At 44.0% G+C, this 23,791-nt stretch overlaps 1 protein-coding gene across 1 annotated transcript in view; it reads right to left on the bottom strand.

The window, feature by feature from the left end:
* The window catches only part of LOC147666656 (phosphatidylinositide 4-phosphatase SAC2-like), a 241,221-nt gene that overhangs the window by 26,282 nt on the left and 191,148 nt on the right, over positions 1 to 23,791 (bottom strand). Inside the window, exons 6-7 of the mRNA XM_086948986.1 lie at positions 22,744 to 22,872; positions 4,575 to 4,662 (exon numbers count right to left, since the gene is read on the bottom strand). Of these exons, the coding sequence (XP_086805112.1) occupies positions 4,575 to 4,662; positions 22,744 to 22,872 (217 nt within the window). The remainder of the gene's footprint in view (positions 1 to 4,574; positions 4,663 to 22,743; positions 22,873 to 23,791) is intronic.

Below are 23,791 nucleotides of genomic sequence, written 5' to 3'. Positions count from 1 at the left end.
TTCTGTTGGTTTTGGTATCCTCTTGATGAAAAACCACGTCCTCTCGTTCCTCAGAAAGATCCGCGCCCGTATTGAAGAGTGCCTAATGATCGTGCAGTATCCGTGTCAGTTCTTATAGCTCAACAGGCTTCATCAATATGTTTACCAAACCAAAACCTCTCCATCATAGGCCATGTCTAGAATCTTTGTTTGCCTCTCAGGTCTGAAAGTAGTGGGTTTAAGCGATCCCTGGCGTCTAAGCACTGCAGCCCCTGCTAGCTGACGGAAGTTGGTGTTCACGATGTGCAGGGCGCAATCTATAGTTTCCGATGTGGCACATTCTCTTCCTAACAGAATCTTTCTTGCTTCCTGCCTTCGGTCCTCAGGAATGAGGTCAATGAGACTCGCCATGTCTGACCACATTTGACGGTCATAACAGCCGATTACGGCTAGAGGATTGGCAGCTCTAATAGAGGCCGCAGCCGAAATAGAGAATTTTCTTTTTTTTTTTTGCCTATAAGGTCCATACAACGTTGTTCCTTGTCAGGCGGTGTGGTGATAGGCGTTGCGGAGTTTTAGATTGTTCTTGGACAGCCTGTAAAATTACGGAATCTGACCGAAGGGTGGCCTATTAGACAGGATGGGCTGTTAGCAGGTGTACAGTATTTCTTTTCTATGCGCGGACGCACTGCTGGAATAGACGTAGTCTATTATAGGTACCACTCTTGTGATCTTCCTGGATTCTTCCTTGAAATCATGAAGGAAATATTCTGTCTGTTCGACTGTAACTGGCAGTTGAAATCTAGCTGCTGCCCGCTGCATTAAATTATGTATACGATGTTGTCATAGATGAGGCCATCGTAGACAATCTCATTATAGACTTTGCAGTCGTAGACATGGTTATGTAGGCGAGGTTATTGCAGACGAGAACGTCATCATAGATAACCGTCATGAATAACTATCATAGATGAGGCTGTCAGAGACGACAGTCATAGACAATGCCATCATAGATGAGGCAATCATAGGTGAGGCCACCCGTAGATGAGGCGATCATAGATGAGGCAGTCCTATAACGGCCATCCGTGGATGAGGTCATTTGTGGATGAGGCCATTGGTGGATGAGGCAATTGGTGGATGAGGCCATACATAGATGATGAGGCTGTGATAGATGACAGTCATAGACAATACCATCATAGATGAGGCAATCATAGGTGATGCCATCCGTAGATGAGGCAATCATAGATGAGGCAATCGTATGATGGCCATCCGTGGATGAGGCCATTCATAGATGGGGCCATTTGTAATTGAGGCCATTTGTACATCAGGCCATACATAGATGAGGCCATACGTAGATGAGGCTTCATTGATAAGGCTGTCATAGACGACCGTCGTAGATGACCATAGTAGATGAGGTTGTCTTCGAGCTGAGGCTGTCTTAGGTAATGTCATTGTAGTTGAGACCATCATAGACGAGGCCGTCATTGTCTAGGCCGTCGTTGTCTAGGCCGTCGCCGACAACCATTGTAGACGAGGCTGTCGTAGATGAGGCCGTTGTCGACGAAAGTCATAGCTGAGGCAGTCGTCGACGACCGTCATAGATGAGGCAGTCGTCGACGACCGTCTTAGATGAGGCAGTCGTCGACGACCGCCGTAGATGAGGCCGTTGTCGACGACCGTCATAGATGAGGCAGTCGTCGACAACCGCCATAGATGAGGCAGTCGTCGACGACCGTCATAGATAAGGCAGTCGTCGACGACCATCATAGATGAGGCAGTCGTCGACGACCGCCATAGATGAGGCCGTCTTAGACTACCACCGTAGACGACCGCCATAGGAGGCCATAGTAGACAAGACCATCGTAGCTGAGGTCCATGTTGGTGAGGCAGTAATACTAGACATGGAGTTTTGTTATGGACTCCTAATGTCAGGTTAAGAGGATTTCCTGGATGTAGTGTCAGGGATGAAAAGGGAGTTGTAGGATCAGCTTCTGAGGAAGTTTTTTCCAATTGCCTCTCTCTGTGAAAAGTGCCTTATAAAGACTCAAGGTGAGTCTTTATGGCTTTTATGTGCGCCCTCTGGAGGCTCCTGGCGCGACTTCTCCCTTTGACCTCTCCTATGAGGTGAAGAAATCCTTGTTGTGCTCATCAGAAGTAGCAGATTAAAGTCTCTGTAGTCCCAATGAAAGCCTCATCTCTAAGAACGTGAGAGTTATTGAGGAAAAGGTTAGACATATTTCATAGTCTATTACCTTGTTTTCTGCCAATCTGCCAATCTGCCATATTGCTGCCTTTATAGGGTCAGAGAAATGAAGTATGATCTTGGATGATCCAAAAAGAAGCAAGAGCAGAGCTCAGGGAGACTCCCTTCACACACGACGTGCGGTGAAAATCTGAGGAGAGCTGCCTCTGCTGGGAAGGCAGGGATGTGGAATTCTTATAGCCTGACTCCCAGGACATATTGTTTGGGGTCAAGGGCAACAAGTTTTAATGTGTATTTTGTCCTTGGGACAAGTAGGCCCAACCCCTTGCAGCACAAACCCTTTGGCTGCCAGTTTGCAGTATCACATTAAGGATCAGGGAAGGGCACTGACTGCAGTTAAGTTACTATGTGTGTGTATATGTTAATGCTGTTCATAGTTTTGTTTATGGTTTATTAACACCTTGGCTGCTAGGGGGTTTTCCCCTCCTGTGCTGATGATTTATGAATACTATAATTTCATGACAAGGTCAACTCATCATAAGCACAGCGCAGGTAACACCCATGACGAGTTGACCTTGTCATTCATGAGCATGGAAGGGGTTGATTGAAAGCCTTTATTTTTAGAGTGAGCGCTTTAAGTAAATGTAAATTCTGATGCACTGCTGACAGTGGTTCCAATATAAAAATGTGTACACACGGTTTCAAAGTTTAGCAATATGAGGCTATGCATATTGCTCCCAGAATGCTCTCTGATAGATGCAATTATTTGGAGAAGCTTGAAAGCAAGATTAATGATACTTTGCTTTCAATATAAAATGTTACCCAAAAAATGAAAGTCGGGAAAAAAAACAATTTGCTAAACTACTGTAAAATTTCAGGTAGCATTTCTTTGTAGCATCATTTATTAAAATGTGTTGATGCATCCTTGTATTTCCCAAAAATATTCATATAGGAAAATCAGTGTAACCAATTTCAATAAGATTATGGGAAACATAAAATTAAACAAACATTGGCAAAGCCAGTAGATCTGAAATTGGTGGTCAGCTTTTTATTTGGCATTGCGTGACTTGTTTTGGCACGGTTTTTGTAAAACCTTATTGATGTGAGAGCTGGCGGGCCCTCACCATTATAACAAACATTGGCAAAAGCAAAAAATATTTTTGGTCTCAAAAAAGCACAATCTGCCAAATTAGTTACTGGCACTGAACAAAACTACTTGTGAAAGAGCAGACTGCTGTCACTCTCAGTGAAGCCAGCCGATACAGAGAATGAAAGAGAATTTTAATACACACAAAAGGTAATGGTAACGCCAGACCAAAATGTGTGGCCCAGTTATTAAAGAATGTCTCAAAAGTGCACCCTTGGTATATGTCCTAGCATTAAGTGCAGCTATATGGCTTTCGTGAATCCTAGAATATATTTATGAGCTGCATTCTAGCATGAGCAAATTTGCATGTGTAGATTTGCTCATGCGAAAACCTGAGTGTTTGCAAGTTCATTTTCCCTCCAACCACTTTTTTCCCAACTCTGGAAGAAGGTTTACATCTGCCTTTGTCAGGAGTGGATTTTCAACATTTCTCAGTATGGGAAAAGATTAGATAAGAGTTGTTGAAAACCCTTAAAACATGCAAGTTAGTTGGTTTGCACAGATCAAAAGGGCATTCCAACCCTGGAACTATTGCTTACCACTACCTTCAGTCCCAGTATGTGGATCTGTGGAAACGTGGTAACATAAAGGGATTGCTAGTATTCCAACACTACTATATTAAGAGCCCTGGCATAATTGGAAAGGCTATATAAGAGCTACCATAATTTGTCTCCGCACTACATGGCACTAAAGGGACAAGTGGATTTTGTTCCAGGACAAGTAGATTTATGAAGCAACCTGCCCCATGGACCAGTAGATATTTTACTAAATTCCACACCCTGGAAGGTTCTAGAGCGTGCTAGCAGCTGATTGGCTGGGACCAATCTTTGGTTCTTTTTACTGTAATGATGTAGATAGGCTACTAAGACTTAGGCCGTAGGCTTTTTCTTTTAGCCTACTACTATTATTTACTCTTGGCACTACTTTTGCATTTACTGTGGGACTCCTGCCTCGGCGACGGGGAATGATTCAGGCATGTGAATCTATGAAAGATACCCCAATACTGGATAAGAGAAGGAAACAATGGACAAAGCTAGGGTTTGGGAGGAAACAATGGACAAAGCTAGGGTTTGGGGGAAACAAAGGCGGTGCTATGTGAAGAGCAAAACAGCTCTTGGGAGAGAGAGAGAGAAAAAAACACATGCACTCCCATGGACGGCTGATAACAAAGAGCACATTGTATGTACTGGTGCTGCACACAATAGGTCTTTTAACAACTGTAGGCAAGACCTAAAGAAGTGAACTCACCGTTCTAATTTCTTCTCTACGATGGGCACGTCTAACTCAAGGGCTTGCTTGGTGATCTTGAGCATTTCTGCAATACACTGTAGGGTGTCTGAAATCAAAGCAATATCCCAACATACACTAGTTTAATAACAACATTGCGCAAGTCAAATTCATTTGTATTAAGAGTTCTTTAAGCAATCACAAATATACCTTAAAAGTATACACAATGGGATTCAGTAGTTACACACTCCTGGTTTTCACATATGGGACATCCTCAGTTAAACTGAATAAGAACAATAGTAGCAACTTTATGTGAAAGAACCCATATGAAGAAACAGAAGATCAAAAAGGTAACCCACCTATCTTTTTGAGTGCATCATTTGAACCATACATATCAATTAACGTATGCCAAATATTATTCAGGATTTCTCGTTCTTACAAATGTAAATACTGCTTACACTAGGCTTACCAAATGTAAAAAGTCCTCACATAAATTTTCTCAACTAACTGTCTAATAAGAGACTTACGGTTACCTACAATTTCCCCACCAACACATTTTACTGCTCCCAGAGTCCATGCCTTAATAATGCCATATAGCTCCTGGAGGATCTAAGTACTTCTTGAAATGCACGTTATGAAATTTCACTGTGTGTTCCTGCCCTAACTCTACTCTTTATAAAACCTCCTTTCAGACAGTACCAATGAAAGGATCACATTATGAGTGTTACGTTCTCTCAGTTAGCACTGCAGTTCCAACCCCAAGATCAATCCCAAGAATATTGAAGGGGAAGAGGCACAACCTGAACAAACATATTTTGTTACATCCAGTGTATTCTAAAAGATCATGTTACTTACCTTCGGAAATGCCTTTTCTGGTACATACTCTATCTAACCATAGGATCGTCGCCTTAGAATATTACCCAGGTATCAGACTGGCTCTGGAAAACTTTCAGCAGTACCTCTATGCACCGGGAGGTTGCATTGATCGGCTCAGCATCAGCGTTTTCTGCCTTGCATGTGAAGCCTGCAGTGCCTATATAGGTGCTGGAGGGGAGGGAATTGCACAGCATGCTGGGTTTGGTTCCCACATCTTCTGTGGGAGCTGGGTCCAAAGGCAGGAAAGGGCTGTGAGGCCTGTTGACCTTGGGTTATGGCTGGAATTACAGGGAAGAAATGAAAAATCTTGTGGTACCATGAGTCTCCTTAATGCACGTAAGTGCTGAATTGACCTTTTCACTGAACAGGCGAGAGCCGTCGAAGGACATGTCTATCAGAGCTGACTGGACAGCTCCGAGAAGCCAGTTGATGGGAGCTAGTTGTGGCAATATAGTGCCACCGTGGAGGAGATAGCCCTGGTGAGCAAATCAGCGGAATCCACCCCACACCAGGTAGAGAACTTTGCTCTGTCCCTGCCATGAATAATGGCTTGGTTCACTATGGCTCTGGCCTCTTCCGAGACCATGGGCAGCACTGGCGCGATCGTGTCCAACAGGTTGTGTGGTACCGACCACAATGTTAGGTTGGTAGTAGAGAAGTATCCCTTTCCAAAGGTGTCCATTCTCTTGGATTCCCTGTTTTGGCAGTTGAACAGGTCTCGACTGCCAAAACAGGGAGTTGGGCAGTGGGTGAGGAAAGTTGGGCCCCGGGAGCAGTGTGGTGGCGACGGGCAATCGTCTTGTGCACAAGAATACAGGTGCAGGGCTTTGCCGATGTCCACAGGACAGTGTCCATGAGGGCTATGTTGAAGGGAAGCAGGGACTGCAAAGTACCTCGGCTAGACATTGATCTTAACCTAGACAGAGGGAAGCTGTTGGCCAAAGACCACCGCCACCCTCCTTATCACCAAAATGAAGGACACACCTTCCTCCCTGGCAGATCCCGGAGACAACATCAGGTCAGTATCTGGAGGTGTCCAGCCACTGCCATCTCCCAGCTCCTAGCACGAGTTGTCATCTCATCAGAGGGGTCATCAAACTGGTAGGCATCATCATCACCCCTCCCAAAATCCAATTCTGCACTAGGCCAGTCAAAGGCCTGGGGCAGCTTGTCCAAGTGAGATGGCTGGCATGGTCCAGATAGCGCTGGGGTCTACTGGTGCCATCTCACAGTCAAACAGGACAATGAGGTCTGCATTGTTGGTTGGCATCAACAACATCGGGAGGACACACTCTGGTGTAGTCTTTGTCGTTGAAGCCGGTCTGGATCCAAGGGGTCTAGTTGGCATTTGGAGCAGGCTAACCGGTGGTACCTCACCTGGGGCACCTTTCTGATAGGAGGGCACAAAGGCATGTCAGAGGGAGCCAGGGGCCCAACAATGGAATGCATGGTCATATGAAACTACTTATGTTGGGTAGGGGTCACTCCGGCTCCGGGGAAGTCAAGGAGGTATGGAGTGGACCCAGCATCCAGCTCTGCTGGAGAGTGTGGGAACAGGGCCTAGAAGGACGAGCTCCAAGATAAGGAAAGGGACGACACCAAGATGCCCCTTTTTACCATGAATGTTTAATTTTGTGTTAGACACCCAGGCACTGTTCAATGTATTAAAGAACTTACAGTATGGAAATACAAGGAGATCATATTATTTCTCTCACTCTTTGAGCACTCAGTTCCAAGACTCTTAGTAATGACCTACGAATGACCATAGGATTGAAAAAGATTTCAGAAGAGCCTTGTGGCAAACATTACATTTATCATTCTATGCAACACAATCAAATCACTGAAACCTCAGCTTTAAGACAAACAAAGCACCCAAAGTTGGTAAATTACTTAAAAAAAATATTTACTTGTGGATTCAAGCAAAAAAAATGACAACTCCCCTTTTGTGGCTTTAAAGTGTCAAGCCTCCATTTAGTCGATCTAGCAATAATATGATTGCAATCCTTACTGTACAAATAAAGTCATAAAGAGACAAAATGAAGATGTAGCTAGCAGAATCCTACACAACAGCTTTTTCCAAATCAGGAATTCATCTTAACCTGTAGAAGTGATTGAAATGAAGAAGTAAACTATCTTCAGTAACCCAGGATTGGATGTGTGTGTTTCCTTTACAGGCTCTTTACTCCAGCAAGTTGGGAGCCTCGGTCCACTTTTTACAGCCTTGAGTGCACCAATTGTGTCTGAGGGACTTGATCCAGGAAACGACAATATTTGGAAAAAGAAATGATATGGCCTAAGGAACTCCAAGCCCATAACATCAAGAGACGTTAGAAACCTAGGAGTAACCATGGATTCAGATCTATCCTTGATACTGCAGGCTAACAACGTCACAAAGAGTGCCTTCTATACAATGAAAACATTGCATCACATCTTCCCAGACCTTGCACATCAATATAAACTGCAAGCCATCCTCGCACTCGTAAACTCCGAGCCTCACTACACCAATAGCCTATACCTTGGCGCACCTGCATTCTTTATACGCAAAAAACAACTAATTTAAAACGCTATCGTAAGGCTTCCTCTCTGCCTTTACCCGAAAGAGCGCATGGCTCCAGTCATGCAATCGCTCCGCTGGCTACCTATAGGTAAAAGGGGAATGTTCAAGACACTCTGCATTGTCTACAGAGCTTCACAAGGAAAATTACCACTATACCTACAAGCTACATTCAAGCTATATAACACAAACTGAACAATAAGCATCAGGCTTACGCCACTTGTGAGAAATATGTAAAAGGGACTGCTTTCTCAGTACCTGATGCCATGCCCTGGAGCTCACTACCAGCCAGCATTAGAAGCATCCAGGAGTACATAACCGTCCGAAGACAGTTAAAAACATGTATCAGTTACAGTATCACCCACTTCACAGCAACAGAGCCCAGAAGACAATCACACCCTCAAGTGCAATCCTCAGGTTACAATCCACAAACTGCAAACAACTCAACCAGCAAACTTCTTTCAATATGGAGGTAAACTAAGAAGGGCTCACCCTTTGTTCGCCGTGGCATGATATAGTAATGTACATACATATACAACAGTTATGGCCCACAATAAGACTAAAACCATATACACAACAGTCAGCAACAAATTGGAACTCACACCTCTTTAATTCATATAAGACATATCTGCTGTTAGGGTTGTCCATCATCATCAAGAGTGACAGCCATCACCAAACAGGCATGTCAATCAGGCGACAGCACCCTTTAGAACCCTCACCACAGAGGCTCCATGGTTACAGATTTTCTAGCACAAGTGAGAATGATATATACCAAAAGAGAACCAAGCCTCAGGAGGGCCTGTATGAGGAGGAGGGTGGGCCGCATGTGAATCTATGAAAGATACCAATACTGGAGAACCACAGTTACAGATAAGTAACTTATTTTCTTCTCCAGTATTGAATCTTTCATAGATTCACATGGTTGAATCAGAATAGTTAGCATTGGACAGCATAGCAAATTTACACCAATAAAGGCATACACATTATTATCAAGCATATTGGAAGGTGGGAAGCAAAAAGAGGCTCACCTTATTGGAATAAGTGACGTAGAACGGCTTGTCCTACAGCTGCATCCAAGTTTTCTGCAGCATCCAGGGAATAACGCTGAGTAAAATTGTGCCTGTTGGACCTGGTCGCTTCTCTGAAAATCTGTTGCATGGGCACACCTGCAAAGAGAGCTGTCGATGTAGAGACCACACTGGTAGAGTGAGCTTTAGCTGTAGTAGATAATGGTTTCCAAGCTTGCTGATGGCAAGATTATATGGCTGAAGCAATCAATCTTGCTATATTCTGTTTTGAAACATAACTCCTCTCCAGAGATTTTCAAATGCAATGAAAAGCTGATCTGCTCTGCGGATGCTGACAGTCTTATGTGTATAGAAGTTTAGAAATGTTTTGACATCTAGCGAACATAAGGACCTTTCCGCCGGTGTTTGGGGATATGGAAAAAATTTCTTTAGGGTGATAGGTTTGTTTAAATGAAAGTCAGAGGGAACCTTAGGAATGAATAAACCATGCGTTAGTACTAAGAATTACACAGTAATTTTTAAATTGAAGGAAAGGTTGTTTAACAGTGAATGCTTGTATGGCACTTACTCGTTTGGCCGATGTAAGCGCTAGAAGAAGAGCTGTCTTCCAAGAGATGTATTTTAGCTCTGCCTTTTGAATGGCTCAAATGGGTCTCTCAATAACTGTGATAACACAATGTTGAGATGCCAAGGAAGAAGCGGTAGCCTCACTGGGGGAAACATCGAAAACAATGCCTTAAGAAACTGTTTTATGATTCTTGAGGAGCAGAGAGACAATGAATGACTGGTTCATCTAAATCTGGATATTAAAGTGAGATGCACCTTGATGAAAGAGTGAGAAAGGCCAGATTATGCCAAGTGAAGAAGGTTCAGAAGTATCTGCTCTGGTGAAGAATAAACAGGGTGTATCTGTGAGCTGGAACACCAGATACAAAACCGTTTCCACTTGAGTTTGTATGTCTTGGTTTTGGACTGTGCACTGGCATTGGCAAGAGCCTCTTGGAAATCAGGTGAAGTGGCTAGATCGGCAAACTTGTGGTACTCAAGAAACAGGCCGTCAATCTAAGAGATGTTGGGTTGGGATTACGGTCCTTGCCCTGGTTCACTGTTAAAAGATTCAGTATTGGAAGCAACTGAATGGGTTTCTGCTCCGAGAGGAGGAGGAGTTCTGTAAACCAAAACTGGCGGGCCACCTGGGCGCTATGAGAAGAACCAAAATGGGCTCTTCTTTCATCTTTCAGAGTACCTTCGGATAAAGAATATCGGAGGCAATGCACAGGCATAAATCTTTGATCATTTGGTCAAAAATGGATTCCCCCACTATCCCACTAGGTGTCGCCAAATGGTGAGGTACTGGCATTTGCAGTTCTTGTTGGAGATTCTTGGCTTGCCTTAGAGATTAAAGTGGTGGTCTAGAGTTGGTTGATGAAGCCTCCACTTGTAGCATTTCGAGCTAGTTCTGCTTAAAGAGGTTAAAAAGGTTAAAAAGGTTAAAAAGCTTAAAAAGGTTCTGACCCTTTCCCCGCGCCAGGATACTCACCAGTAACAGAGCGCGCTACAAAACGGTTTATAACATAACATAACATAAAGAGTCTGCATGTACATTGGATATGCCTGGAACATGTTCGGCTGTAAGAGTTATATTGTGCTGAATTGCCCAGGTCCATATTTGTTGAGCTTGCAAGGACAGTGTGGTTGACTTTGTCCCGACTTGTTTGTTCAACTAGTGCATAAATGTAGAGTGTCGGTCCGAATAAGAACAGATGTTAATGCAGTCTTGGAGAGGAACGATTTTAGAGCAAGTCAGATGGCCTTAAGCTCTAAAAGGTTGATATGCACAGTTGTTTGGTGCGTGTTCCATTTGCCGCTGAATGTCGAGTCTAGAAGATGGGCTCCCCACCCCTTGAGGGAGGCATCTGTTGTAATGACATATTGTGGAGTGTCGACCAGGAAGGTGCGACTGGTGGAGATATTTGGGATGTGTGTCCACCACCGCAAAGCTTGCATCATCTTAGGTGCAATCCGGCCTGTATCCACTGGCTGTCCAATTCTTCCTGTAGTGACCTTATGCATAACTGACAATTTGGTATGGGGGGATGCAAGAGGAAAGCATTCCCAGCAGAGATTTGTAGATCCATACAGAAACGGATCTTTTTGATATGCAATGATGTGCTAGGTTGTGAAATCTTTTCTGTCTTTCCTTTGAGGTTCACGCTTTTGACTGCAGCATGTCAATAGTTGCTACCGGAAACATAATGGTAGTTGTGGGTGGCAGATGTGGTTTTTGGTGGTTAAGAGACAGCCCAGGGTATGGAATAGAGAAAAACAAACTTGTATGTCTGCTTGTTTCTGTTGTGCTTGCCTTTAATAGCCAATCGTCCAAATATGGAAATATCTAAACTCCTGCTTGCCTCAGATGTGAAGCAACCAGGCTAAATCCTTGGCGAAAACTCGAGGTGCTGACTGTAGACCAAAAGGCAAGACCCTGAATTGAAAATGTGTGCCGGCCACCCTGTAGTGCAAACATTTCCTGCGTTTGGGGTGAATGGGAATATGAAAATAGGAGTCTTGAGATTCAAGGCAGTCATATGATCTCCTTGATTCAATAGATGCAGCACATCCTGAAGAGACACCATGCGAAATGATTGAGCTGAAGAAGATCATATTAGGGTGCAATTCCCCAGATTTTTTTCGTATCAGAAAGAACCTTGAATAGAAGCCCAGGCCCCTTTGAGCTTTTGGCACTACATCAATTGCCCCTTTGCGTATCATGGTTGCTGTCTAAAACAATAGTTCCTTTAAGTGGGAAGGAGGTGGTCCTCAAGGTGGCAAGTTTGGTTTCATCTGTTGAAACTCTAAGATGTGTCTCCTGTTGACTATTTTGAGGACCCATCTGTCCAATATTATTTCTGACCATTTGGGAAGGAAATGGGAAATCTTTCCCCCAATCCTGGATATTGAGGTGGGAGTGGTGGCAGGGACTATAGATACATCATTGTTTCTTCGAGAAATCTTCCCCCCATAGAGGGATGTCTGTAGGAAGCGGAAGGTGGTGGCTTGTAGGGCTGTTGATGCTGCTGGCTAGCGGAGTATTGATTCTAACCCTGATAGGGCTGGAACCGTTTATACTGGCAATATCCTTGGCGGAAAGAAGAGGCTCTTCTGCCTCTTGCTTTGCGAAAAGGCAGTTTCTTAAATTGGAGAGTGCCTAGGTCTCTGGCCGCATCAGTATCCTTCTTAATCGTCTGAGGTGCTTCGTCTACGTGTTGATCAAATAATGACTTCCCATCGTAGGGCATATCAATAATCTTTGTTTACACCTCCTGGTAGAATGAGGTAACTAAAAACCATCCCTGGTGTCTCAGAACTGCAGGCCCTTGAAGTTGGTGGAAACCTGTAGAACAGTCTATTGCCCAGTCAATTATTTCAGCAGATATTCTTTCTACCTCCGGTAGAACTTTCTTGGCCTCCAATTTAGAATCCTCTGGCAAGAGATCAATTAATGGTGAACTATTGGACCACATTTGGCGATCAAATTTGCCTATGATTGCCAGGGCATTTGCCCCTCGGACTGTGTTCGCCGCATAGTACAGAATTTCTTTCCTATGGCATCAAAACGTCTTCTGTCTCTATCTTGGGGAGCAGATAGGAGGAGGAATTCCTGGCACGACGCTGAGCCGCCTGTGATATCACTGAATCCGGCTTTGGATGCCCAGTGAGGCAGGATGGAGAGTTATCAGGCGCCTTGTATTTCTTCTCCAGTTTAGGGAGCACACCTGGAGCCGTCATTACTTTCAAGCCCTTCTCCCATATAAAGTCAACTATTGGAATTGCGCAATCCTGCTTTTTGCTCTGTTCTTTGAAATCATATAAAAAGCAATCAGATTGCTTAGTGATCAGGGGAAGCTGAAACCTCTTTGCTGCTCTCGACATGAGCATGTGAAACCCCCCTATGTCCTCAGGCGGGGAGTCAACCAGAGGCGGAGTTGAAGGAGATGGTGTCTGAAGCCGATATTCATCCCACACATTGGGAAGGGATACTTCATCCGTCTCCCCTTCTTCTCTTTTATCATCCGTAGACTGGTGATCCCCCACTAGAGGTTGCTGAGTTGTTGCAGGTAAGAGTGGCAACAGTGATGCAAGAGGTGCAAGAACTAGAGAGAGCTGTCTAGGAGAAGTCAGAAGGACTTTGAATAGGTGTGGAACTGAAGAAGCCGATTCTGAGAGTGGGAATCTACGATAACAGACTGTCAACATATACTGCAAATTGGATACTAAGGAAGCATGCATTTGAATTGCAGGTTCCTACTGCACATACGGGTGAGAAGTTTCATGATGAGAATAATAATGCTCATCGTCATCTTCTTGACACTTGATGTGAAGATCCAAAGGGCTGTGTGCCACCCAAACATGTCCTCATTACCTGAGTATTGCTCCTCATTACCATAATAAAGACTTCCTTTTGGTGGAACAGGTGACACCTTACTTGATGAAGTTTGTGCAGGCAATAATATTTCTTTGAAGATCTGTGTCTAACTTGTAATGGTGGTGGAATAATATTGGTGTCCCTGTCCTTTTGAACTTCAGTCGACATATAAGTTAACAATTTTGCCAATGGATCTGGAATCACTGGTGGAATTAATCCTGTCAAATATAATGTCGATGGTAGAAACGTCGACAAAGTGTCCGTCGACGGCATGGACGTCATTGACACTGGCTTTGTTAATGCCATTGCTTTCAGTGTATCTAAGTTAGCCTGCATCGATACTGTGTACGTCATTGGGAGCGTTGTCGATGGGGGTGTTGTCGACGTTGAGCTCGTCCGCATCTGGGCCGCGGACGGTTCTGATGAGGACGCACGGCCTTTTGTCGACAGTAGTTGCTTCGAGGTCTTCGTGGACACCATTTTTAACAACGTTGCAGTCGACATGGCAGGTTTTACCTTTACTGACACTATGGTCAATCGAGATTTTGAGGACATTACCAGATTCGCCGGCGGTGATGAGTAGTCGATGCTGATGTAGTTGTACTGAATACGGAGACTACCACAGACAAAGATATCGACGAGAGAGCAGTCTTTTGTTTTAGAGGTGAAAAAAATCATTGTTTTAAACTCTGTTAGTGACGTTCAAGCTGTCTTGGTTTCAATGGGTGGTGGCGCCTGATTGACTGGACTTTGGGCCATTTCTAATGACGATGAAGAGCTGTTATAGTGAATTTTTTTTGTAGCTTGTCGCCACCAAGAGAGGATCTGGCAGCATCTTGAACCGATCGAAAGGGATAATCACAAGAGGAAGCTAGCGGAATACAAAACAGCCATCAAAGAAGAAAAATCCTTATTTTATGCACGGAAGACAGAATCGCTCAAATCCCCGGGGGAACTATTTAATGTGATCAATCCTCTCTCTTCCCCTCCTAGTCCACTTTACAATAACAGTTCTCAGGATTTTTGTCACAAAATGGCCCAATATTTTCACTCAAAAATTCTAGAAATGTATTCCTCTCTATACAACCTTAACTCAGAGCCTTCAAAAACGGCTCAAATGACCAGCTCTGAATCTTACAACCCTCCTAAACCAGATAAGTGGGAAGCCACACTGTTCACCTTTCTTTCCCTGTCTCACGAGCAGACAGATCCTCTCCTAGGGGGAAATACAGCTGGGCCCCCCTCGGAACCCTGCCCCCTGAAGATCATGAAATTAGGAAGGGGGATGATTGTCCCTCACCTAATGTCCACACTTAATCTGGCCATCTCATCGGGGCAATATCCACTCAATTGGAAAACAGCGGTCATCAAGCCTCTACTGAAGAAAATCGACCTGGACCCGTCAGAACCAAAAACTATCAGCCTATTTCCCTGCTACCAGTCCCTGACAAGATTCTGGAGAAGTATCTAAATTCCTAACTTAGCACCTACTTGGATCAATATCATCTGCTTGATGGCTAGCAACATGGCTTCAGGAGTGGCCATGACTCTGAGACTGCATTAATATCTGAAGTAAGCAACATACGTACCCAAGCAGATGCTGGGCATACATACGTACTTGTTAATACTTTTGGACATATCTGCTGCCTTTGATACCATCTCGCTAACAAGGATGATCCACCGTCTTCAGAAAATTGGGGTATCAAACTCTGCTCTTGAGCTTCTGTCCTCATTTCTCACAGATAGGTCACAAAAAGTAAAGATGGCCAATTTTATTCTCACTCCATTCCCACCTTCTGTGGAACCCCACTGTCCTATCTTATTCCACATTCATATCTTCCTGTTGGCCAAGATAATCAGATCCTTCGGGCTGGAGGCCCTATCCTATGCTGATGACACACAAATAATGGTGTCCATCACAAACAGCATTGAGGCCTCTCAGCAAATTGTAACAGCTGCATGCAGGCCATGGCTGCCTGGATGGTAAACCACTATTTGCAACCCAATGGAGACACACAGAGGTTCTGGTCTTTGGCAGTCAACAATCCATATGGTCTCACTCTTAGTGGCCAAAAATGCTTGGACCATGCCCCTGTCCTGCCGTATATGCAAAGAATCTTGGTGTTATAGTGGACAACTCACTCTCTTATCCCTACTACTCCCGATTGCTGGTCTCTATTCCTAGCGCCTTGACGCCCTTGGACAAAGTTCGCACTCTACAAGATTCATCCATGTTCTTCCTTAAATATCATAGTAACTACTATACCCAGGTGAAATATAAGAAATATTAAACTTGAGGGGACTCTGTGGCTGCACCAAACAATTAATTTATAAAAGTTACCATTCTCCTTTTCAGTATGGTTTCTAATATATATATTGAGTATAACATGAAGACAAAAGTTGCTTGTCTGTAACATACCGCTCAAGCAATGGTATTCTAACTAGATTCATAAACTTCAAAATAATCACCACCCACCAAGTAGGACCAGGGTCACCATTATTCATCATATACCTTTTTAATCTAAAATTTAGTTTTCTTCATTTTTTCTACTAAATAATTCCGAAACACTTCATATAAAGATTTTGTTTTGGAAACTGCATCTTCACAAAATGCTCGGCATCCAAGGTGTTGTTTGTAGTAAATGTTACCAGGGCTAGTGGCGTAGCATGCTGCAAATACAGCTGGATGTGCTTAAGTGCACTCCTGCCCAGCTCTCCATACCAAGTCATTGTCCTGCACCATCCACCCATATCTTTACAGCTGGACTCCCCAAGATTATCCAAGATGGTGGACAGAAGAATGTTGGTGGCCTGCTGGGAGTGAAAGTGCTAAAGGGAGAGGATCCGGTGGGCCGCCAAGCCAGGGAAGTGTGAACCGAAAGATGGTGGCTAAACCCTAGCAGGACTGGATTGGCCTAAGGGTGTGGACCTGCTCGGACTGAGGACCACATGTGTAGGATCCTGGATGCTAGCAATCTCCACATACTTGGGCTTGAGCAGTCTAGGGTAGATTAAGGAGTAGGCTTTCTGGTACATTGTGCAGTAGCGCTGTGACAGAGGCCGAGACTGGGGGCAGAGCAATACTGTGAATTGCTGGGTTCTTTGGGGCCACTAGGCAGATGAGTACCTGGGACATAAGAAGCACTAGGGCAAAGGCGGGGGCACAGAGAAATAGTTTGAGTCCCAGCGAGCGGAATTCATCTACAATCCAAGTGGGGGTTAATCTAAGTGGTGAGTGATTAGACCTCTATTATGAGCGTAGCACGGGCCCCTTCCTGGAAGCCCGGAACTTGTTGGACATTGTCCTCTGAGTGTGGGGTCCTCGCAAGGACCCATTTTCGCCGGGACCCATTTTCACCGGGAGAAAAAAAGAGGGCCCTGAATACTGGACCTCTGATGGAGGGCCTCACGGTTCCCTCTGTGACAAGTGGAGGAGGGGTGAGCCACTTCTCCTAGCCGGTTTGATGCTTTGGGCGGTGCAAAGAATGAAGTAATAACCTGCAGGAAGCATAGCTGATCATCAAGGAGTGAACAAGGTGCTCAGTGAAATACGGAGTTCTCGTGGTGATCCTGAGTAAAATAACTCCCTAATGGGAGGGAGCTGGTCTGATTGGATCTAGATTTGAAATTACCCCTCCTGGAGGAGATGCCAAAGGGAAGGCACAGACAAGCTTAAACTGGAGGACCTACCTCTGAGGTGGACCCATAGGCTGGTGCTCCATCGCAAGTGGAGAATGTTTGTTTATTTATTTATGCCATTTTTAAATCGCACTGCAACCCTACGGGCATCCTGGCGCTATGAAAAGTGTGACTAAGAACTGAGCATCAAGGGCAGGATGGGGGGATTGAACAGGTTACTCTGGGATAGTTAGGCTTTAGGGAAGAGCCAGGTTTTTACCCTTTTGCGGAAAGGCAGCAGTTCACTTGTTTTCCTAATTGCAATAGGAAGGCTGTTCCAGAGATGGGCTGCTGCTATGCTGAAGGCTCTGCCACCGTAAGTAGCCTTCCTGATTCTAGGTACGCTAATGAGATTAGTAAATGATGACCGAAGGGTCCGTGTGGGCTCATACCATTTAAATTTGTTTTGTAAAGGTTTGGGACCCAGACCATGTGCTGCTTTGAAGACAGTGCATAGAGATTTAAAAAGAATCCTCTGATGAACGGGCAGCCAGAGTAACTCGGCTAAAGCTTGAGTGGTGGAGGATCGTCGTCCTCGAGAGAGTGCCATTTTGGCTGCTGCCGCCTGGATGCTCTGGAGTTTGGAAATCAAATATGCAGGAGATTCCAGTAGCAGAGCGTTGCAATAATCCAGGCGGCTAGGAATAGTGCTCCTGACTAAGGTTGCTCTGGTCTGTGCTGGAAGGAGAGGTAACAGCTTTCGGAGGCCCCGCATTAGGGTGAAGCAGCTGCTCACCTGTTTGTTGACGTTGGTCTCCAGATTTAAGTTGTCATTAAAGCTGACCCCCAAATTCCGCACCGTCATTACTGATGTCAGTGGTCCATCTGAGGCTAAAGGCCAGAAGTAAACAGGCAAGCTTCTGGCGATCGTTCCCACTTTGCATTGCAATATCTCAGTTTTACCGCTGTTAAATTGTAACGAGTTACTTTTTAGCCAAGTTGCCATCTCCCGCATGCAGGTGTGAAATGTCTCAAGTGATTCTGCGTGGGCGCCATCAAGGGAAATCATCAGCTGCGTGTCATCCGCATAGTTGATCACGCTAATGCCGTGAGCCTTGATGATGCCCATCAGGGGTTGCATGTAAACATTAAAAAGGATTGGGCTGATCGCAGACCCCTGTGGGACCCCATGTGGAACTTTAGCAAACTCAGACTGGTATGGAGGGAGTGCCACTGCCTGCCATCTATCTGTCAGGTATGAACGCGATGGAATAGGACAAACTGGACAATGTCCTGGCAACAATCAAGGAATCCAGAGAGGTGGTGAAGAATAAATTGACATAGTGGCTACAAACCTTACCTTACTACAAGTAAACTGACAGAAGGAAAGGATCTCCGCAAACAAAAGAATCCTGGACGCGTGCCAGCTCATGTTGAGGGAACTGTGCCAGCTGATGTTCAACATGCAAAAGAAATTCAAAAGTTCTGAGTGCTCGAGGCCAGAGCAATGATGCAGAAGGGAGATCACACCAACATAACGTAAGAATTGGATCTCCCTGAGTGAAGAAATGGCCATGATAAGGTTGCCTTCCAGGAGAGACGAATACTAGATACGACGGCACTGCAGGCTTGTCGCAACATTTTATCTCAGAAAGAGCTCACAGGGTTCAAACAATGCTGGTAGTAACCTGGTTGGTAAATTACAGGGAAAGATGTTATCTTGCAGTTTACTAGGAAAATTGGCACAATGACAGATGACAACCAAAGAATTTATATTTTCCTGAACTACAAAGTGGAAGTTCAAGCTAAAAGGTACTCCTTCATAGATGTAAAACATTGGGTCTGCCACCTGGACATCACATACATGCTGCCATTTCCCGCAAACTTAAAACTCATAATGAACAATAAGACATGCTTCTTCTCCAAGTCCCGTGAGAGATGGAGCAGGTCCACCTACTGCCTGACTGATCATGGTGTGAACATTTTTGAGCCATTGCCCCCTAAGCCTTACAGGTCAGGGAAGAGAAAAACCTCAAGTGACAGAAATCCTCCAGACTGGGGGCAGAACCGATCACAGCTGTGCAACAAGAAGCACTAAGTGTCGCAATTCAGTGCGACCGGATGCAATCAGTGACCAGGGTTTCCTGAATCGCACTCTGACTCTGAATTGCTTATAACAGAGGATGAGGAAGACGACATGGACAGCTCTGTATTGCTGACAGTGACTCCAATGAACGCAGACAAGATTGTATCTTCAGTATACTGATATTTTCTTCTCTGAATTACATTGATCTGTATGTGTTTAGGCACTCTGATGAGTATGAACTCTGAAAGGTGCAACAGTACTGCACATACATGTAATGTTAACTAGCTTTTGTAGTACACTGGGGGTACGAGTTACGAATGTTAAGCAGGAAATGGTTCCATTAAAAGGGTGAATGTTAAGTAAGGCGAATGTTATTACTTGCGTTGCACAATTCCAGTTGCTGCCAGGTGGTTGTGAAGGGAGCAGTACTTCTATTGAGTACACACTTTACCCCCTACACTGCCCATGTGCTCTCTACACAGGAGGTTTCATACTACATTCTAGGCTGAAGTAGCCGGTAGTACGTTCATGCTGGATCCAGGAGGGGAAACAGTAGGAATATTGTTGTTTGTAAAATGTTGCTGTGAGGCAAGGTTAGAAGGACACAAAGAAAGGGGCATGTTTGCAAGTCATGTTGCAGCACTTGGATGTATGGGCGCACAGGAGATAGGGGTGGGTTCTCGCCTTGGTCACTACCGATGGAAGAGGGTCTACTCCTGCAAACCTCTGACAGAAAGTAATGGCAGGTGATCACAGGCATAATGTTTTAACCAGGAACATGTGTGGTTTGGGTCATCTGACAAAAGTCATAGAATGTATGACTGCATTAAAAGAAGAGGTATCCATATTGCATTCTTTCAACAAACACACCTCATCAGGGACAAATTGGGGGAAACTACTTTGTAGATGAAGGGGGCATTGCTTGGCATCACATAAACTTTCTATGCCAGGGGTACACATATGGCTGGATTTGCACATCCTGTTCTGGCTGGCTGTGCTCATAAATGGCATTGAAGGTAGACAAACTAACGGGAAAATTGGATTTGGGGGTGGTGCATAGGCTGGTGAGTATGTATGCACCAAATAATCTGCAGGTCGATTTTCTTGACTTGATGTGCTGATTCTTGGACTTCATGACAGTTTGAGGTGGTTACTTTAACTGCGCCCAGAGTGTGGACATGGACAGATGTCTGCCACCACACTCTGGCACCCTGCCCAGCTGGTCATTAGATTAGTCGTTTGGCTCGGCAACCGGGAACTGTCTGGCACATGGCGCACAACGCTCCCTGATGAACATGATTAATCTTATTAATTTCATGTGCATGTACTTCACACAAGAACTGACCTGTTGTTGTACAATCCATGGTTTCAGGGGAAGATTCTTCACACTAATATCTCAGTTAATACACTATTGGACAACTAATGTTCGCCTTGAGATGGGGGAGTGCATATCAGTAGGATCCCACTGTGGTGACTGCAGCCCACAGCTTTACTTGACTTGCCTTACAGAGAGGCCCCCTGGACTTTAATTGTACAGTTTTTTTAAGCAAATGAAGGTTTCGTTGGGAATCCAACCCCTGAAAGGAGGCATTCAAGGTTACAATTAAGAGCATCTGTATGGGTATGCCATTTAGAGTGTGAAAGGACTTAGAAGAGAGCTTTAGGAAACTTGAGGGCATTTAAAAGACATTGGAGACTATTAATGATACAAACAAGAAAGGAAAACGGAGAGACCCTAAACAGGCTGGGCTGACACCACCAGACAGAACACAACTACCATCACTGCAGGTGACAGATAAAGTAGCCAGCACTCAAATTGAGATAAACGAGACATAACATGCTTATTACTCTTTCATTGAAAAAGGACTAGAGTACATATAAAAGGGGAACAACAAAAACATGTCCAGAATTCTCAACTGAATAGGCTAATGCTGAGCAGACCCAGTTGTTGGAGACCCCAATAATGGCAGAGGAGGGGAGGACAGCAGTGAAGGGACTGGCAGCTGGTAAAACTACGTCCAACTACGGACTGCCCACAGAGTTCTATGCTAATTACATGGATATACTTGAACCCTACCTCCTAAAGGTATTTCAGGCATTTTCTGAAGTAGGCACTCTGCCCCCTACCATGTCCGTGGCAATAATAATATTTGCAGTGTTGAAAATAGGCTAAGACCCTCGAAGTAGGATCTTAGTGCCCTTTTTCAAGGGCAAATGTATACTATAGGATCCTTTCTGATCTACTGGCAAAAGGATATCCACATTACTGCTGGAGCTTAGTCACCAAGACCAGTTTAGCTTTATCCCAGGCAGGAATACCTCACCAAACATTTGCAGATTCCATCATCTGGTCAGTAACCCACTTCTGCGGGCTGGAAAGCCTGACATGGTGCAATAGATAAGGAAAAAGCTTTTGACATTTAGATATGGGATTTCTTGCAAGTAGTAATGGAAGGAATGGGATGTGGTACAGGGTTTGGAGGGGGGTGCACCAACAGTATACAAATCCAACAGCAAGGGTATAAACATGCAAGATTATCTCAGAGGCTTGGTGGAATCAATGGGGCATATAGCAGGGATACCGCTTTTCTGTGTGCTGTTTGCCTTGACAATAGAGCCCTGTGGGCAACGCTCAAACAGAACTTCTTAGATGAGTGACCCTGGCCACATGCAGATCCTGACATTATACACAGATGGTGTTTTGATATATTAACGTAATCCAAGAGGACTTCTCGGTCCTTCTTGACCACACAGAAAGGTTGGGCACTCAATCCGTTCTTCTAGTAAATAAACTTAAATTATGTATATTTCCCCTGAAGGTCAATGCATATATCAATGATGCAGCTCTCTCCGTTTTGTAGATGCAGTGGAGCTCAAAATCCTTTTGATACCTAGGAAGCCAAGCGTTCCATGAGGACTGGGACACTATCATGGGCCAAGGAATTTACTGCGCTTTTGGGCTAAACAGCTCCTATCTTAGATGGACAGACTGACTGTTTCCTAGATGATTGTCCTTTCAAGATTTTCAAAGCCATCAATAGATTGTTGCTGTACTTAATATGGGGATGGCAGAGAAATAAAGTGATACTGCTCAAACATTTTGAAACATGATAGGAGGCATACTCATATTAGGTAGAAACAATTTGTGAGAGAAATTGGACAGAAAATATTCTGTACTATGTATTCATGTGGAGAACGCTCACCTTCCAACATCTCTGTTGAAGATCGGACTTGCCTGGCACACTGAAACAGTACTGAACTATGTCATGAAAGCCTCTTCAGAAGGTGTTTGACTTTTAAGTCAATTTATCTGAAAATGGTGCTGTATCATTTGGCCCAAATACCCATAGGAAAGGACTGTCTTAGTAGGAAATACTATTTTTTTTGGATTATTTTGGTGCTTATTCAGAACTGCCTGTAAATCTTGTAATTCTGGCTAAATTATTTTGCACTCCCTGCGTTTCCTAGAGAGGATGACCACTGCAAACTTTCCTACAGTAAGTCGGACTCACTTTCGTGGTGCCATTTTGGATATGGTACAAAATGGGGGTATGGTAAATTTTTAGGGACTCCTTTGCATTTAATCGTTTTTTTATTCTCACCTTTTCCATCTTCTTCAGGATGTCGCGTCACTGCTCTCAGAGTGTGAAAATATCCACTGTTGCCCTTGTGTTTGTAATGAAGTCTCATACAAGAAAACTTTGGCTTTCCAAAGAGTGTTGGCTCAGGACCTGATAACGAAATGAGAAGTGCAAATTTATCAATGTCACTTAATGTATACACCGTTTTGTCCCGTACATTGTTCAAATGTTGTATACTAGAGGAATACTTTAAAAACAAAATGTACACAAATTCAAACCAAAAACATATTCAATGCTGAATTAGATCACAGCCTAAGCCTAGAAATTTGATTTTAAAAGTTATGAACTAAAGAGATAAAAATCTATATTTAGAGTCACTCAGTAAGAACACAGTAGTGTTATGCCAGAACAACAAGGGGGTGACCCCAGCATAAATCCAAACCACTCTCTCCCCTGAAAATGAGCAGAAAAGAAGACGCATAAGGAACACAAAACTACTGAGGTAGCAAAATAGAAATATTAAGATAAGCAATAAATGTCAAAGAAAAGCTATAAACCTAGTACATTGTTTACAACAAGTAAGAAAATTCATGTCAAAGCCTAACCAGAGAGTTTTTCCTACAGAGCGGGTAGCAAGGGGAGCTGTGGGATTTCAGCAATGCCACCCATTCCTCTGGAGAGCGTACTGATTCCGGCTTCTTCGATGATTTGTATAAAATAACTAGATTCTCAGAAGATTCTAAATGTACAGTGCATTAATGTCTCTTCTAGCAGAAAAAGACTTTCAATTTAAAAACCCTTCAGTGTTGTCATAATTGAAGGACGTCTTCCTCTTCCAGAGTAAGCCAAGATCAAGGAAAGAAAGATAACTGTGCTTCAACATCCATTTCTCACAATATTCTCCCGTGTTTCTTGACAGAAAAATTCTTTACCATTTTCCCAAAAAAGTACATATATATTTTGTCATTGTTAAGGTGTGGTATCTAATTTATTTAATTCCTTCGATACGAAAACTACGGGGGGTGGGGTAGGATGCTGTAATGTGTTGTTTTGTTTTTTAAATGCATTT

The sequence above is a fragment of the Lissotriton vulgaris genome, unplaced genomic scaffold, assembly GCF_964263255.1.
Source record: "Lissotriton vulgaris unplaced genomic scaffold, aLisVul1.2 SCAFFOLD_750, whole genome shotgun sequence".
In the NCBI taxonomy this organism is placed as follows: Eukaryota; Metazoa; Chordata; class Amphibia; order Caudata; family Salamandridae; genus Lissotriton; species Lissotriton vulgaris.
Note: the sequence above shows the minus strand (reverse complement) of the source record. Positions and strands in the feature narration are given on the sequence as shown.